At 41.5% G+C, this 16816-nt stretch overlaps 1 protein-coding gene across 3 annotated transcripts in view; it reads left to right on the top strand.

The window, feature by feature from the left end:
• The window catches only part of LOC149218477 (uncharacterized), a 500716-nt gene that overhangs the window by 154224 nt on the left and 329676 nt on the right, over window positions 1-16816 (top strand). For all 3 annotated transcript variants that reach the window (XM_089384075.1, XM_089384076.1, XM_089384074.1), the window contains exons 10-12: window positions 14208-14264; window positions 14370-14477; window positions 14569-14641. In XM_089384075.1, coding sequence (XP_089240201.1) covers window positions 14208-14264; window positions 14370-14477; window positions 14569-14641 — 238 coding nt within the window. The remainder of the gene's footprint in view (window positions 1-14207; window positions 14265-14369; window positions 14478-14568; window positions 14642-16816) is intronic.

Raw genomic sequence — 16816 nt, 5'->3', positions numbered from 1 at the left:
TTGTCCTCTCTACCACGACCCCTTCCTATACCTCTGCCTCTGCCTCTGGGATGGTAAACTGCTCCACCAAACGACCTTGTCATCACCTGCTCTTGAGCCCACAGCTGGCCAAGAACATGCTTTGATACAACTGTAATATTCTAGCTAGAGAAATACATTGAATACCATAACATGAACTAAGCTACAACAATTACAATAGAGCATGCAAATCAGAAACTCCACACATGCAACAAGATCAAAAATCCATTGAGCTGTAAATAAAATTCCGAGCCATTTTATTATATATTTGCAAGGCCAAATCCAAGTACAAATAATGTGGAATGAGTGCACTTGGGCTTGCTACAACAAGCACACAATACCCAAGTGAATATGATTGAATCCCCTTGGTAGAATTGGCCCAACTGGCTGTACGCTCTACTCAAAAAATTGCTTTTATTGTTGATGGAGGCAACCTGTGATTTGGGGCCTCAAATCTGCGCCAAAAATTCTGCAAAATTAGGACTAAGCTCCTCAACTTCCAAACAACCAAACCAAAAAAGCTTCTGGGCTAATTCTGACTGTTTAGAAATACCCAAATTTAGTTCATTTTCCTCCCATTGTTGGCCTAGTGTCTAGCCAGAAGTAATGCTGAGGTTCATCCTCAATTGGATGGTCCATAAAAGCGTGGCTTGAACTTTTCAACTCCCTTCTGCTTCAGTGTGGACTACTTGTATGGCTAAAGTCTCAGAAAAACCAAGCCCCCCACTTGAAAATGCCGCTCAACTCTACCCTTGTCCGCATACAACTTTTGCTAGTTTTGAGTATTTTGCAAATTATTCTTAAGAGCTATAAGGATATGCTGACTTTCTTGTATCCAGTCCTTGGACCCTGGGGCCATGCTGTCTCCAAAGACCGTATCAGCAAAAATTAGTGCATCATAACCATTTAAAGCACGAAAGAGTGACATACCTATGGACAAATGATAAGTGTTGTTGTAGCACTACTCTCCAAGGTGTAGCCACTTCACGCACGCTCTCTGCTGCCCGGTCACATAGTTGCGCAGGTAGCCCTCCAACCACTTATTTACTATTTCCATCTGTTCGTCTATTTGGGGATGTGTTGTAGTTGTTGCAACAACACCCAAAATTTTGGGTTCCCCCTCTGCTCCCCTGAGCCATTAATTTTTTGATCATGTTTTTCAGTTGGTTATTCTCCTCGCGACCCTTCCTATCAAACCCTTGTGATGTGCTCACTCACGCATTGCATATTGCATCAACATGTCATGTTTTATCTCAAGATGTTGACTTCATGATTGCATTAGGGTTTTGGGGCATTTGTTGTTTTAGTGATGCATTAGAAGCCCTATACACTTGCATATATATATATATATATATATATATATATATATATATATATATATATATATATATATATTTATCCCTCTACCATGCTCATCATAACCAAGCTGGAGCATTTTGTATCACTGGCCAAGGCATCACCCCTTTACATTAGGGTTTACAAAGCCATTATCTTCCCGACACATCCTTGAAACCCTAGGTGGTCAGAATGAGAGTCACCTTCATGTTGTAACCTCACCCATATGCCCCATGTGTGTACTCTCATTAGAATCACATTGCACTAGCTTTGCGTTATTACAAGAACCCCTTGACATGTTAACACCACCTCGACCATTAGGTTAATGCATGTGTTTGGAACTAAACAAACTTGTATAAAAGGAATGAGAGCTAGCGCATGATAATTTTGAAAGAGCATTGAGTATTGATGCACGCATCCATGCACCCTAGGCTTTGGTTTCTGATGAGTTGTGAAACATTATATATATATATATATATATATATCATGTAATTAACACATGAATTATTGTGCTATGTAGGGAAAGTGAGGCAACACCTTCTATTTTGTACCAAAGCATAGTCAAAGGGCCACAACTCCTATATGCACGCAGACTAAATATTAATAATAGATATAGGAAGCAACCTTTTGATAGTCGACACCAATGACTGCATAAAGCAATCTCATGCTCGAGACATTACTTTTATCCAAAGCCCTCTTAAAGCACATATAGTGCCATCGCAATGACCAACACACACTCAAATTATGCACAAGGCATAAATGGCACCATGAAAGGTTGATGTTAGAATGATATGGGGTCACATCAAGGGTTAAAAAAGGCTTCCTCATATACATAATGGCGAATGCATGAAGCCCTTTTGCAAAGAGTGGCACTATATATACATCAATTGATCTGGCAAAAGAGAGTGCCACACATAGAGCTTCGTGAATGTGTATGTTCACATCATAAAAGCGATGTGGAAAATCATGCAGCGTGGTCATCCATTGAAATTGATACAGATTCACTACATTCAAGTGGTATGGCATATGTATATGTGATTGTCATGGAGGCCGAAGGTCGAGACATAAAGCCTCTTTTACCGCACTATAATTTTACAAGGAAGAACTACTTCATAGTGTTGGCAACATGGTGGAAGTGTACGCTATGTGACCAACTCATCCTAGCATAGCCATGCAACTATCTAGGCACCAGGGTGACATGAACAACGCGTGTGGCAAAGGATTTTTGACACCTCTTAATGCAAATTTTTTTGATAGAGAATCTAATGAATCTGGAACAAAGGCCCCTACTTGTTATTTCATTCAACAAGTTATTTAATTATAAACAATGATGAAACACACTACTGCAGACTACATTGACATATAGATCATAAACTGAAACAATGATGAACCAAACACACAAGGGACACCATTATTTTTGGACAACACGTCCCCGGAAAAACCCAATGTTGGAAAACTATTGCAACAGATAGAGCGTTTGTATTACTAAGCAAGCAAAATCTGAGTACAACAGGTTGCCTCTCACACCGGCTAGCCTTTCAGAGGAATCTCGGCAGCAAGAAATACATACAAGGGTTTACCTCGTTCTCCAAGTCACGACTGATCCACTAAGTGGCCTGACTCCAGCAAACACTGTGAAATCCCAACGCAATCACTGCTTGGGCCAACGTCTTGCCTCTAGGAGACTGCGTCACCCCTTCTGTTGGATCGATTTGTTGGAGGAAGACTACTGTTCAACCCTCCTGACTCAGAACTTCGCTTTGGCAAACTCTCAAACTTCTGACGAATATCCTTCAATGCCACTACAAGAGACCCTCTTGGCCTGCATGAGCCCCTCCTTGGGCTATGTAGGCCTCTGCACCGCCTCTATGATGCTATCGCTGCCTCTCTGCATGATACTCTTTGGCTCGGAACTCCTTTCCGATCCAAATCTCTGCTTCTGCCCTCTCGCTGCAACTCAGATCACTAGTTCGATTTTCTGAGCAAACCACGCCCTAGAAAAATCAAACTGATTTGATCGCTTGGTGTATCTCCAACTAACCCTCAAGCCTCCTCTTATACTTTTCCTGTTGGTGAATCAATGACCAAGATTAAGTCCCTAATCAATGGCTAAGATTAAAACAGACTTGATCCTTGTCTCTTAGAAGCTTCTCACCCATATTTTTATTAATACCCATTAATGTTTTTATTTTCCTAAGTTTAGACTTAGGAACCCCATTAAAAATATTAATTATTTAAATAACTCACAGTTCAGATGGATTTTCTCCAAACGATTTCTGGTTCTTGGAGATGTCGTGTTCTTGCCCCTCCACAAAATTTTGGAGCTAGAGCACATCTGATGCTACCCCAAAATCAACACTCCCTCTTAGCGAGGAATGTGCTCTAGCAATACTTTACAACAAAAGTATTGCACTGATCCACGCCATCGGTCCTCTGTGCTGCTGATGCTCGGCCTGCTGCCCTTCATCCACTGCATTGTTGCAACCTGTACTGCTACCCATGACACTGCCACTGCCACTACTGCATTTGTACTACAACTCCCTCTCAATATGCTAGATCATGCTGCCCATGGCACTGCCACTGCTAACTATTGCACTACAAGTCAGTTGCTGAGAAGTAAGCAACTGAAAAAGTCACCCAAAAGCTGACATGCTGGTCAGTTTGGATACCCCATGATGCTGAAGCTACCTCTGTTGCTAATCTTTGCTGACCCTCTGATGCTACTGCGCTGCTGTTGTATCTGCTCTGTGCCCCCTGCATTGTCGCAACATTCCACTGCGCTGCTTCAGACTTTGGCACTCTTGCTTTGCTACTGTCACTCCATCTTCTCTCGCATCAACTGACTCTCGTAATTTTGTTACTGTCATTAAGGGTTCCCGTAGCCGTATGTGATCCAAGAGTTTGGGCACCTCAAGGATCCTGCCCTTTGTGTAGTCCTCCTGACTACAACTCAATGTCGCCCCACCTCTTCTCTAGAGGTGCATGAGCACTCATGGCGCAATCCTCATCATCGTCCTCCTTGTCAGCTTTCGCTGGAGCAACCTTCGAGTCAGACTTCTCTTCCTTGCCCTTCTTCCGAGGGCACTGAGTGGCGAAATGTCCCAATTCCCCACATCTGAAGCATCTGACTTTGGTTATGTCTTTCTTTTTCCTCTTCTGCTACCCTTGTTGTCCCACTGATGCGAGAGCTGCATCCTCCTCTTCCTCCTTGGCTCTGACTCCTTTGCCGCTACTTCCTGCCTTGGTTAACTGCCTGATCTCTTCCTGTCAAAGCGCTGCCACATCTCCTCCCAACTAGGGAGAGAAGCCCTGCCCAAGATGCTCTAGACAAAGGTCTCCTAGTCTTCAGTGACTGCATTTAGGGTAGTCCTGACCATGTACTCAGGATTTGATGTAGACTCCACGGAAGTCAACTGGTCTCGAATCTCTTGCAACCTGAGAAGGAAGGGATCGATTTCTTCTCCCTTCTGTATCTGATACTATCTCAGCTGGTTCTCAAGCAACATCTTCCATTGAACAGAAGTTCCCTCATACAAGGTGGTCAAGGCCTCCCGCATCTCCCTTGTTGTGTCCTTTTCAACAATATGTGGGACCTCATAATCCTTGACCCCATCCAAAATCATGCACTTTGCCTTCTCTTGAGCCTCCTCGTATTTCATGAGAGGATCAACATCGACTAGAACAACAACTACCTTCAAGGCATAATCCTTGATGCGATTCTTGTCCAAGACTGCTAGGATCTTGGCCTTCCAGATGACAAAGTTGGATGCTCCATCCAATCTGTCCTGATCCCTCAGTCCATTAATTGCCATCTCTGCTCAAACAAGTGTAGAACAGGTTCTCTTCTCCCTCTCTTACTGCTGCCCCAGCAAGACTCGGATCTGGATTTCTTTGGTGCTAGAAATCCTCTAAGAAACAAGTTCTTTCTAGATTCCCTCTGAGTTTTGATTTGCTTCACGGAAATCCTCCCGCCAAATAATGTCGAATCACCCCTTCTCCGATCCTCCTTTGCTGCTGCTCAGCTACTCGGACTTAGATTTCTTTTGGCAAGAAATCTGTTAAGGTAGTGACTCCCTCTACCTTGGTTTTGTCTCCATAGACGCTGTTCTGCAACAACAACGTTCCATCGGGACCATGGATCGAATCTGCATTGCTCCTTCTGCCCTGACAACTCGCTGATCTGAGCCCCTCAGGCTCTACCCTGGCCCAGAGAGTTGATGCGGTCACTGCGTGAGCTCTTCTCGGCTCCTGCCTCTCTGCAGCAGATTTGTTGGATCTCTCGGCGGATGGCTTCAGTATCCTATCATCTGCAATCCTCTGATATCATGTGAAAATTTCTGAATCTATACAAAGTTCAAACATAAATCCTACTACAATAATTGGTTTATCATCTCCTACTTTTTATTTCATTCAACAAGTTATTTAATTATAAACAATGATGAAAAACACTACTGCAGACTACATTGACATACAGATCATAAACTAAAACAATAGATGAGACAAACACACAAGAGACACAATTATTTTTGGACAAACGGTCCCCGGAAAAACCCAATGCGGGAAAACCAGTGCAACAGATAGAGGGTTTGTATTATTAAGCAAGTAGAATCTGAGTAGAACAGGTTGCCTCTCACATCGGCTAACCATTCAGAGAAATCTCGGCAGCAAGAAATATATACGAGGGTTTAACTCGTTCTCCAAGTCACAACTGATCCACTGAGTGGCCTGACTCCGACAAACACTGCGAAATCCCTGCGCAATCATTGCTTGGGCCAGTGTCTTGCCTCTAGGAGATTGCGTCACCCCTTCTGTTGGATCGATTTGCTGGAGGAACACTGGTGTTCATCCCTCCCGGCTCTAAACTTCTCTCCACAGGCAAAATCTCGAACTTCTAATGAATGTCCTGCTTGAGCCCCTTTTTGGGTTGCGTAGGCCTCTACGCTGCCTCTTTGATGCTACTGTTGCCTCTCTGCTTGACACTCTTTGGCTCGGAACTCCTTTCTAATCCAAATCTCTGCTTTTGCTCCTCATTGCAACTCAGATCACTAGTTCAATTTCCTCAGCAAACCACGCCCCAGAAAAATCAAATTGATTTGATCACTTGTTGTATCTCCAACTGACCCTCAAGCCTCCTCTTATGCTTTTCCTGTTGATGAATCAACGACCGAGACTAAGTCCCTAATCAACGGCTAAGATTAAAATAGACTCGATCCTTGTCTCTTAGAAGCTTCTCACCCATGTTTTTATTAATACCCATTATTTTTATTTTCCAAAGTTTAGACTTAGGAACCATATTAAAAATATTAGTTATTTTAATAACTCACAATCTGGGTGGAATTTTTCCAAACGATTTCTGGGTCTTGGAGATCTCATGTGTTCTAGCCCCTCCACAAAATTTCGGAGCTAGAGCACATCCGATGCTAGCCTAAAATCAACACAACCAACCCCTCAATAAGCAATATAATCAATCTCGGCTTGAAAATGTCTGAGACCATCCCTGCAAGTGTCTGAAACTCGGCTATATAAGCCTCTGCGTTGCCTATCTGCTTCAGGTTAGCCAACTCCTTGAAGTGCAACTCTGGGTCCTTCCTGTCAAACCTATCCACTAGGCTATGAGTGAACTCGGTATAAGATGTGATGGAAGCATGCCCTAATGTGATCAACCCATGATACCACCACTCCTGCACATCCCCCTCCAGTTGTAGCATAGAAAATCTGATGGCATCAATCTCCCTCATAGGGTTCAGATTAAGGTAGGTATCTAATTTTTGAACCCATGCTCTCGCTGAACTCCTGGCTAAGCCATCAAAACTTGGTAGTGTCACCTTCCCTGCCAATCTCTTATTATCCCTTTTTGGTGTGCCTTTTACTTCTTTTTGACCATGCTTCGATATGGGTGCATAACCTAGGTGCCCAAGCTTGCATTTGAGAGATTTAACTTTTATAATCCTTTAAGATGAGGTAGTTTATTGCTCACAGTGTTGATAATATCGGCGATATTCAAAAATATCGTGATATTTTTGGCAAACGATATATCACCGGCAAAATATCGGCAAAATATCGCGATATTTTGAAATAATCAGCAAAATATTGCCATAGTTTGAAAATATCGGCTATGTTTAAAAATCTGAAAAAATTGATTTTTTATGCTTGCCGATATTTGCCGATATTTTCGCTGATATTGCCGATAAGATGTTTTATGGACCCTCACTGATATTTTGCTGATACTGATATTATCAATACTGTTGCTCATCATGGTTGGGACATTACAAGGGTTCCTTTTTGTGTGGAGCATCAAGTTCTCTAAGAGTTGGGTGTGTTGTCGCACAGAATGTCTAGGCACCGCGACAACGGCTCAGGTCGGGGGCTGTCACCCTAATCCCCAATCTCTTCGTTTAAGCTGTCTCCCAACAACAGGGTAAGGGGGGAGATTGAGGATCAGGGTGACAACCCTCAATTTGAGCCATTGTCACGGTGCCTAGACATTCTGTGCGATTGTCGACAACACACCCAACTCTTAGAGAAATTTATGTCATTAATCACACCTTAGTGCGCTTCACCTTATCTTCTCTCTGCCACTTACTACGAAATCAGGCTCGATATAGAAAGGATTGAAGGGTTAAAACTTAGATAGGCATTTTAACTAAAATTAACTAATATTCCTGCATTTCACATTATTTTTAGGATTTGCATTTCATACAAGATAATTATTAATCCAAGCAGCAGTTGCTCATCAATTACTTGGTCCTAAATTTCCTAGCAAGATAGTTTACTCCATAAGGCACTTGTAACAATCGTTTAAATCTAATCGAATTATATAAGTCTTGTTGAATCTAAAATAAGTACTTGGTCGCTTGACTGTGTCTCCCGAACTGGTTGGTTCCGAACTAGTTCTCCTCCATTCCATTTCCATAGGGTCTCTGCCCCTTAGCTTGTTGTTGGGAGACAACTGAAACAGAGAGATTGGGGATAAGGGTGACAACCCCCGACTTGAGCCGTTGTTGCGATGCCTAGACATTCTGTGCAACAACAGGGTGATGGCTAATGAAGGGGTAGAGCTCATGCTAAGCATTTTCCCAAGCGCTAATTTTAGTCCCAACCATCTTTTGCATTTTTCCTTTTCTTATGTTGTGGCTTTCTTTGCTTTCATCATTCTTTTAGCTGCATCAATATATAGGGCAATGTTTTTTGGCCTAGACCCAAGGATGATGACGAGAGAGTGCTGATATCCATGACCAATGACCACCTACCTGAAGAGAGGATATGAAATAGAGCAAAACATGGGAAGTGGTGGTAAGCATGGAATATCACAGGCATGCTACTTCAATCAAAGCCTTCCTAGTAGTATCCTTGTTATAAGTTATAACCCTAAGGGCTCAGAGGAGGTCCCACTGGGCTAGGATCAATGACTAAACATTTGGTAAAGTGAGGGAGCAAGAATACAGTTAAGATTGGTCAATTATTTGGATCATCCCTTGATTCATATTAGTATGCCCCAAAACAATAAGCAAAAGCACATGATTGCAAAATGGTAAAAGTACTTGCTGACGAATGACCTGCCTTCCTTCAAGGAGGAACCCTGGATGGGAGAAATAAATCTGATCGGAGCATATATATGTGGAGGGTCCATGACATCATGTCAAGTGTTGATCAATAGGGCTACTAGCTATTTAGGGAGGGGAAAAGTTTCTCCTATGGGTTAGCCACTTTTTGGTGGGTCACATGCCAAAGTCCTAATTAATAGAGATAATGTGCTGTTATAGTGCTCAGAATCAGATATGCACTATTGGGAGCTTCTTGAATTTTCTGACAGACAGTAACATTGTGGGAACAACTGCATTAATGGGATGGTTTCAGGTTGGGAGCTCTGAAAATATCCATGTTACTCTCTATGTCACTCTCCAGCAATTGGGATCATTTTGTACATGTTAGACAAATTGGCAGGCCTAGTGAATAGGCTAAAGCTAGAGTGCACAACAACAATTTGAGACAAAGGCCCACTATCACCACAACCTATGTCTCCTTCTCTTCTCAGTTTTTTATCGGTGGGAGGAGTCCCAGTATAGGGAAATCACTAAGCTGGATGAGATTAATGATAGGATATGTAGTGATTTCTAAGGCCCATTCACAGGAGAGGCTCAAATAATAGGCTTGGTTGCTTCAAAAGCAAGTTAAAGGGCTCTCCTAGAAAGGCTAATTGGGAGATGTCAAGACCTAGGTAAAGATGGATCAATATGATGGCTATGCTTAGATCAAGGCTTCCCAAGGAAAGGAGAATGATCTCTATTGTAGTTTTTGTAAGATGATTTGTCATACAATGAATGGGACCACAAAGAGACCAAGGACACCCAAACAAGGCCTAGGGTTTAGGGTGATCTTCAACCAAATGTCTAGGTCAAGTAAGGGTGAAAGGAGGGATCAATAATAGATGAACTTCCATTGAGTTTTCAAGCACAATAGATCCTTTGAAATGCAGCTAACCAAAGAAGACATAAGCCCAAACAGTTTTGGAGCTAGGGCTTGATGTTTCTCTAAAACCAACTGTGGGATTGAATTCAAACTTGGAGGGCCAGGAGAGGAGACACCATCACATTTCTCTCACCAGCTCACACCTCAAATAGATGGCTCTAAAGAAAATCATTTGATGCCCTAGCTAGGTTGTCTAGTGTGAGGGCAAGTCTTTAGAAAAAAGAGAAAAAATGAATTTTTGGTGATCAACAAGGACAAGGATCAATGCCTAGCCAATTGGGATGAATGGAGTTAACAATGTCTTGATGTTGAGATGTTTGCTCTACCAAGGATTCTTCTTGCAATACTTCACTATCCCTAAGTAACAGTAGCCAGGTCACAAAAAGAATTTACACTTCGATTTGCCAAATTCAATGGAGTTTCAAGGTGAAAGGTACACAACCCACCCCTAGGAATATTCACTCTTCTTGCCAAGATGAATAACATATGCAATGAATAAAGATTACACGTGTTTCATGAATTCACATTCGTTTTTATGGCACAAGTAAAACATGAAATAACATTCCATACATTAGACATAAATCAACAAGAAATTCGCATGAAAAGAGGACTTACATTACAAAAAGAGTCTATCCATCCATCATATTTGCAAACATGAAGCTCCAAGGTAAGATAGGAATGATCCAAACATGAAAATGCATTAAGAGAACTCCAATTCGTCCATCAATAACAGGTCCAAAATCTTTCTTATAGAAGAAATCCAAGTCAAGTGATGATGAATGTTACATCGAGGCTCTGTTGTATTTATATGAGCCTTTGAGCAATTCGAATGGCCTAATTTAGCCTAATGAGGCCCCTACAACAAAATAATGTGCATAATAACATCACTTTTGTGACAAGCCCATAAATAGCTCTAAATAATTAGCCTTTCAAGAGGGCTGAAATGATTGAACAATAGCTAGAAAGGCTGTTGGAAGGCCAAATCAAGTACTTCATGTTCCAAAACTAATAGGAGGGCTCCAATAATAGTGATAAAGGGGGTGGCCCCTTGATCTCCAAGCAGCTATCTTGTGGGTCTCCCAAGTGGCTATGGGGGCACAAGGAATGGTCTCATGGGCCTCCAACTGAATCGAACAAGTTTATGCTCCATCAATAAGGGCTGGAATGATGATACAAGCCCTCCCTTGTCTACCTAGATGAGACAAAATCCCATTTGGGCTCCGGATCAATTGCCAAGTGTGTGGTTCAAGTATGTAGATGGCTAGGCAATGTGGTCTAGGTGCATCATCATCATCAAATAACTAGGGCATGAACAAGCAATAGGTAGCGCTGAAGGATCCCATGGTGCGGCTATCTGCCTTTTGCTGTGGAGGAAACCCATGGCTCTCAACGCTCACCCTACAAATGCCATTATGACCGTTTGAAGGGCTTGGACCCCATATAGGGAGGCCAAACCCTAAGATGAAGACCCACTTGCAATCCTGTATAAGATCCAATGCGTCTCCTCACCTTCCAACACAACAGTTCATTAGCACAATTGAGTAAATGAGCTCACAAATCATGGAATCAAGTGGACACTTCATAGTGGCATGCTCTTCCATAATGGGCTTTAGAATGTACATGTGTCTCCAGGTGCAAGAAAGAGGTTAATCAAGGACCTTAGTAGGTGGTTTCAGCCTCCAAGAGAGTGACAGGTCCATGGTACATCCTTCAACTGACAGGTGTCATGTGACGTAATGATGGAACAGATTGGGCATCAGGGGGAGGATCCAAGCCACATGCCATGGTACAAGGGCAACAATAATGAGGGAAGTCCACACATGGGCTATAGATGAAGGAGGGAGCATTCGTGGTACATGAGTTACCCTGGCCTTTGTTTTTCCACCCTTCTTCATATGCCTTTTGCCTTTTATTGATTTTTCTTTCTGTTGACTACTTGGGGCTCCAGGGAATGAGAGCATGATGTGTAAGATATAGCAGTGAATACCACCTTAAGGTTGGGTAGTTCATCACCCACCAGGGGTTGGGACAATCATGGTTTCCTTAATGATGCATGAGGCCAATATAAGAGGGCCCTACGAACCATGGTGATGGTCATAATGATAGGGGGTAGAGCTCATGTTGGCTTTTTCCCACGTGCTGAATCTGTATGTCTTGGCCATCTTTTGCATTTTATGGTACATTTCCTATTGTAAGTGGCCAAATTATGTTTTTTACTTTCTTTTTAGCTGCATCAACCTTCGTGGCATCGTTCCAAGCCTGACCCAAAGTGTGGATGAGGGGAGGGGGAGGCTAACTCCTTGCGGACCCAATGGATAAATGTGGACCTAGACAGGCAAAGTGTGAAAGGGGGTTATAATGAGCAGAAGGGAGTGACGTATATGATGTCGGGACTCGGGGAGCGAGACCACACAACCAAAATCAGGGTTTCCCATATAGTGGCACTCCTAAAGCTAGCAACCAATAAAGGAGATTCCACGAGGATATAAGAGTAACCATGAAGTTGGAAAAGAGGACAGACTAAGCCCATTCTTTCTGCCGAATCCCCCTACTAATCCATGTCTAGATGTGTCCATAATAAGTAAGCAAAAATACCCAATTACATAATGAAAAGCCATACCTTTAGGATTGGAAGGCCCACCTTCAAACATACAATCATGATAGAATCAGCAAGGGCACATATTGGCTTGCTCACGTGGTGGAGATGGTGGTACATCGAGCTATCTGGGGGCTGCAAGAGGTTGCTGGCTGCTGGCTGAAGACAATCTAGGAGAAAAAGTTCTCCTATGGGTGTCACCCACTGGTGGTGGGTAACAGTACCATCTGTGAAGCTCACCACCTGCGAAGCTCACACAAATGGGGGAAACCTTAGCAGTTTCCGTGCTTCATAGGAAAAAATATCAGAACCATCCCAGCCAACAAATTGTGAACCCGCAAAATGTTCTTTAAAATAAGGGAGTAAAAAAATTGACAAAAAATGGCAAAACATGAACGTGTCTGCTCTTTTGTCAAATTGGGATAATATTTGGCATCATTGAAAGAAAAAATCAGTGTTCCACAGGGACGCGTCCCCCAGGGTCGGGTGCACGCACCCCTTCCACTCGTCGCACCCGGGACGGGGAGTCTCTTGGGGGTGCATTTCCCCATGCACCCTTTTTGGGGAGTCTCGGGGAGACGCAAGGGGGTGCGTTTCCCCAGTGTGGGAGTCTAGACTCCCCAAAAAGGGTGCGTCTGGGCGTCCCCCTTCAAAAAGGGTGCTTCTGGGCGTCCCCCTTTAAATTTGTCTAATAAGACCCAAATTAAAAATTAAAAATTAAAAAATCAAATCAATGTATTTGAATATTTCATTATTGATTTTTTTTTTTTTTTTTATCGAATCTCATGGTATGTATGAATAATTCAATAATGAGACTTGAGTATGTCATATGATTCATGAATGATGTATGTATCAAAATGAATGATGAGGATGGATCAATGATTCAATTGTCTATTTAATATTTTTATGCTTTCATTATTGAACAGTGAACAATGAATATGAACTTGATATAAATATATATATACCTCGACATCTCCCGCACCCCCAAAATTTCCCTAAAATTTGAGGGTACTCCCACACGTCCCCCCTGTGCATCTCCCCACACCCGCGTCTCCCGGCACCGGAGTCTTGGTGGAACATTGGAAAAAATGACAAAAAATAGTATATCTAACTATCAATCCCCGTAAAATTTTACAGCAAGCAAAATTTTTGATAAACAATCCAGAAAGTCAAAGTATAATGGAAATCCTCTTCACAGATGCCAAATAATGTGGTTAATGGAGGCAACCAACAGGTAATTATAGGTATTTTATCCCTTTTCTGGGGATTCTACTCATTATGTTTTCTTTATGATTGAGTTTGGCGATGTACAGCTGAGGATACCAATCAGCTGTATCCATTATTTATCCCACACATATTGTGGCCATATATGGATAGAGATGCATTGTATGCAGATCCGGATATGTATTTGGTTTGTATCAAGGCACATTAGGGTGGTATCTGACATCTGTATCTGGCATGTGATATAGGGTATCCAGCAGACTGCCTCCCTAGACCATCCCTAACCCACGAAATATGTATCCAGCTTGTATGTGACCGATATTATCCTTCCACCATATCCAGCAACTCCAGGCTTTTTGAAGGAGATGCTGCTAAATGGGCTGTGGTGATGTGGTTTCTTTTTTTCTCACGTTTTCAGTCACATTCTTACCTTGATTCCTTTGTATCTGACAACATATTATGATTTGTGTATCTCCTTTCCCTAGTTAAGTGAACCTGGATATCGGCTTCTTAGAAATTTTAAAATGATCTAAGAATAATTCTCATAGCATGCTGTTGAAATTTGCAGATACCAATAAAAAAGGAAAAGCTGAAGTCTCTCTGTCATGTATCTGTGCTGTTAAAAGTAAGTTATGTAGCTCAATTATATCAGTTTTAGGGCAAATATATCTTAATGAAAATAAATATCCTTGTATTTTATTGATCAATGTTTCTGTTAATTGTGGTTTAGGCTGTGGAGAGTGTTTTCCACAGGAAGCATTTTGAGATTTCTCAAAGTTTACCACATATAATCAATGTTGTCCAGTCTCATATAGAAAGTCTACTTCAACCGGTGAAGGTATGCAATTTTGTATGATGACATAGATTGCAGGTTAATTCTTCTTAAAATCATAAGGTGGTTCAGTCATAATGAATGATACATTTGGCAGGCTCAATTGGAGCAAGACCTCTCAAGAAGAAGTCAGCCCAACAACATGACCTTTTTGAGCTCATTAACACGGAGTATGGAGTAATGCTTTGCTGAAATGTTGTTAGATGCTAATATGAATGTCCAGATAAGACACCTGAAATCACCATGAAGTTATTGTTTTGTAATGCTGCAGTTGGTTGAAAATAGAAATGTGCAAAAACAAATTGATTTCATACTGACAGAAGCATATATTAAGAAACTCTTAACCTAACAAATTTATATTCTTGAAACTTTGACATATTTGTGAGCCGGCCATAAAACAGATGATGTAGGTTGCATTTCCCTTTCTTGATTGGATTATCAACAGTAAGTTGTTTCTTTCGAGAATCCTTGATTTTCTTTCATTTGGCCAGGCTTAAGTGGAAGACATGTTAATTGTTGAAATTATATATTATACAAGTTGATAACATAGTTCTATCCAATAGAAGGCCTGTCTAAAAATATATTTCCGAAAACTAGAAATTAGGAATGAACTGCACTTGCTGAATATTCCTAATACTGAAATGCTTTCTAAAGAGCCAAATTGTGAATTCAAGGTCCAAGGGTTATGCATGTTCATCTCAGCTAATTGCATGCCTTCTAGCAAATGTGTTTCCCCCAGTTTTGCATGTTCCCATCTGGTTCCACCCCCTGGGGATTTCAAAATTGGAGCAGGAAGTCCCTGTTTAGAAGTGGATGTCCCTGAGCACATTGCTGACTTCCCTCTTGTCCCCTAAACATTTCCCATCAGAGTCAAGGTTGTATAGGATATGTTAACTGTTTCAGGGATGTCTGTATGCCCCTTATCCAAACCAGCACCCATCTGGCACAGGTTGTCAAATTAAAGTCTGGTTCAGCATCCAAATCATTACAAATGTTATCCATGCAGTGGCTGCCTTCATAGAGCATAAGTCACTCTCGCCGACCAAGCAAGGAGAGCAAGTATCTTTGATTGAGCTTCTATTTCAAACAACAAAATATACTTCTGAACTAAATAGACCACATATGAAAGCTACTGTGCACGATTCTTGCAGAGCCAAGGATCATTGAATTAACTGCTCTCAAGTATACGGGCCTACAAAAAATATCATGAAATCACTACCCTAATGGAACCAAAGTTATTTGTTGAATTTTCAGTCCAAAAACTGTCTAATATTTAATCTCTTACTGAAATAAATGCACATGCCATTGGCCAAACCAAATTTTGGTAGCCTCTGTTTGCTAGAAACTTCTTGAAACAGAACTGGCCATCCAAGTACCTTGAATTTAAATGTATGGGGAGTTGAAAAAATAACAGTAATTTTCCTCAATCATCTTTCTTCATCATTTGCTGTTAACTATCTAGGGCTCAATATTTTAAGTAATTATGGGCTTGGGAATAATGTGATTGTATAAGACATCACACTCAAAGAAAAAAATGCCATATAGGGAAACACTCCCTCTGCAAATTGGTTGATTACCATCAAAAGTATTGAAAAATGTAACTATGGTCGGTCTTCATAATTGCTATTGTACTTTGTCATTATGTATTTATTGTAAAATTGAAAAAGAAGAAAAAGAAAATTATTTTAAGCATGGGTTCTATGCTCTTTTTATTTATTTAATAGGTCAAAGCCTCCATTGTAGGCTTCTAGGGTTTCTCTTGAGTCATAAGAGTCATTGTCATATTTATTAGACCCTTCTTGGGCTTTTGTATCATGTAAAGAAAATTATTTTTGAGTCAAAATAGTCATTTGTCACCTCCTCACCAAGTTGGTCCTGCCTTGAAGAAGTCGGCCCAGTTTGGGGCTATTTGACCTTGTGGAAGCAGTATAAATAGAAGGGAGCTCGACCTATTTGGCGTTCATCATCTCATCAAGTTTGATTTGCAATTCAAGGGCAAGAAAAGGAGAGCAAAGTCAAGGAGAAGGAAAAACAAAGCAAAGGAAGTGTAAATCGAAACTTTTGGGGCATCTCTCTCTCACACGTGTGAGTTTTTTTGGGTTTCTGGACAATTTGTAGGGGCTGAAATTTCGGCAGTAACTGCAGGTCCGAAATTTTGAGTTGCATGGGGCCGAAATTCAAGTTTGATGCAATTTTGAAGGAACTGACCATGGTTAACTGGAGCAGGATTTGTCTACTTGAAAGGAGGGTTGACTCTGTGATTGGAGGAAGTCTTGTCTAGGTCAAAAGGTCTTGGATTGTCTCACTTTGACTTGATTCTATTATTGAAGAAGAGTTGATTGGGT

Source organism: Pinus tabuliformis, chromosome Q (genome assembly GCF_031772625.1).
Source record: "Pinus tabuliformis cultivar Carrire ecotype Pingquan chromosome Q, CPIR1, whole genome shotgun sequence".
NCBI lineage: Eukaryota > Viridiplantae > Streptophyta > Pinopsida > Pinales > Pinaceae > Pinus > Pinus tabuliformis.
Note: the sequence above shows the minus strand (reverse complement) of the source record. Positions and strands in the feature narration are given on the sequence as shown.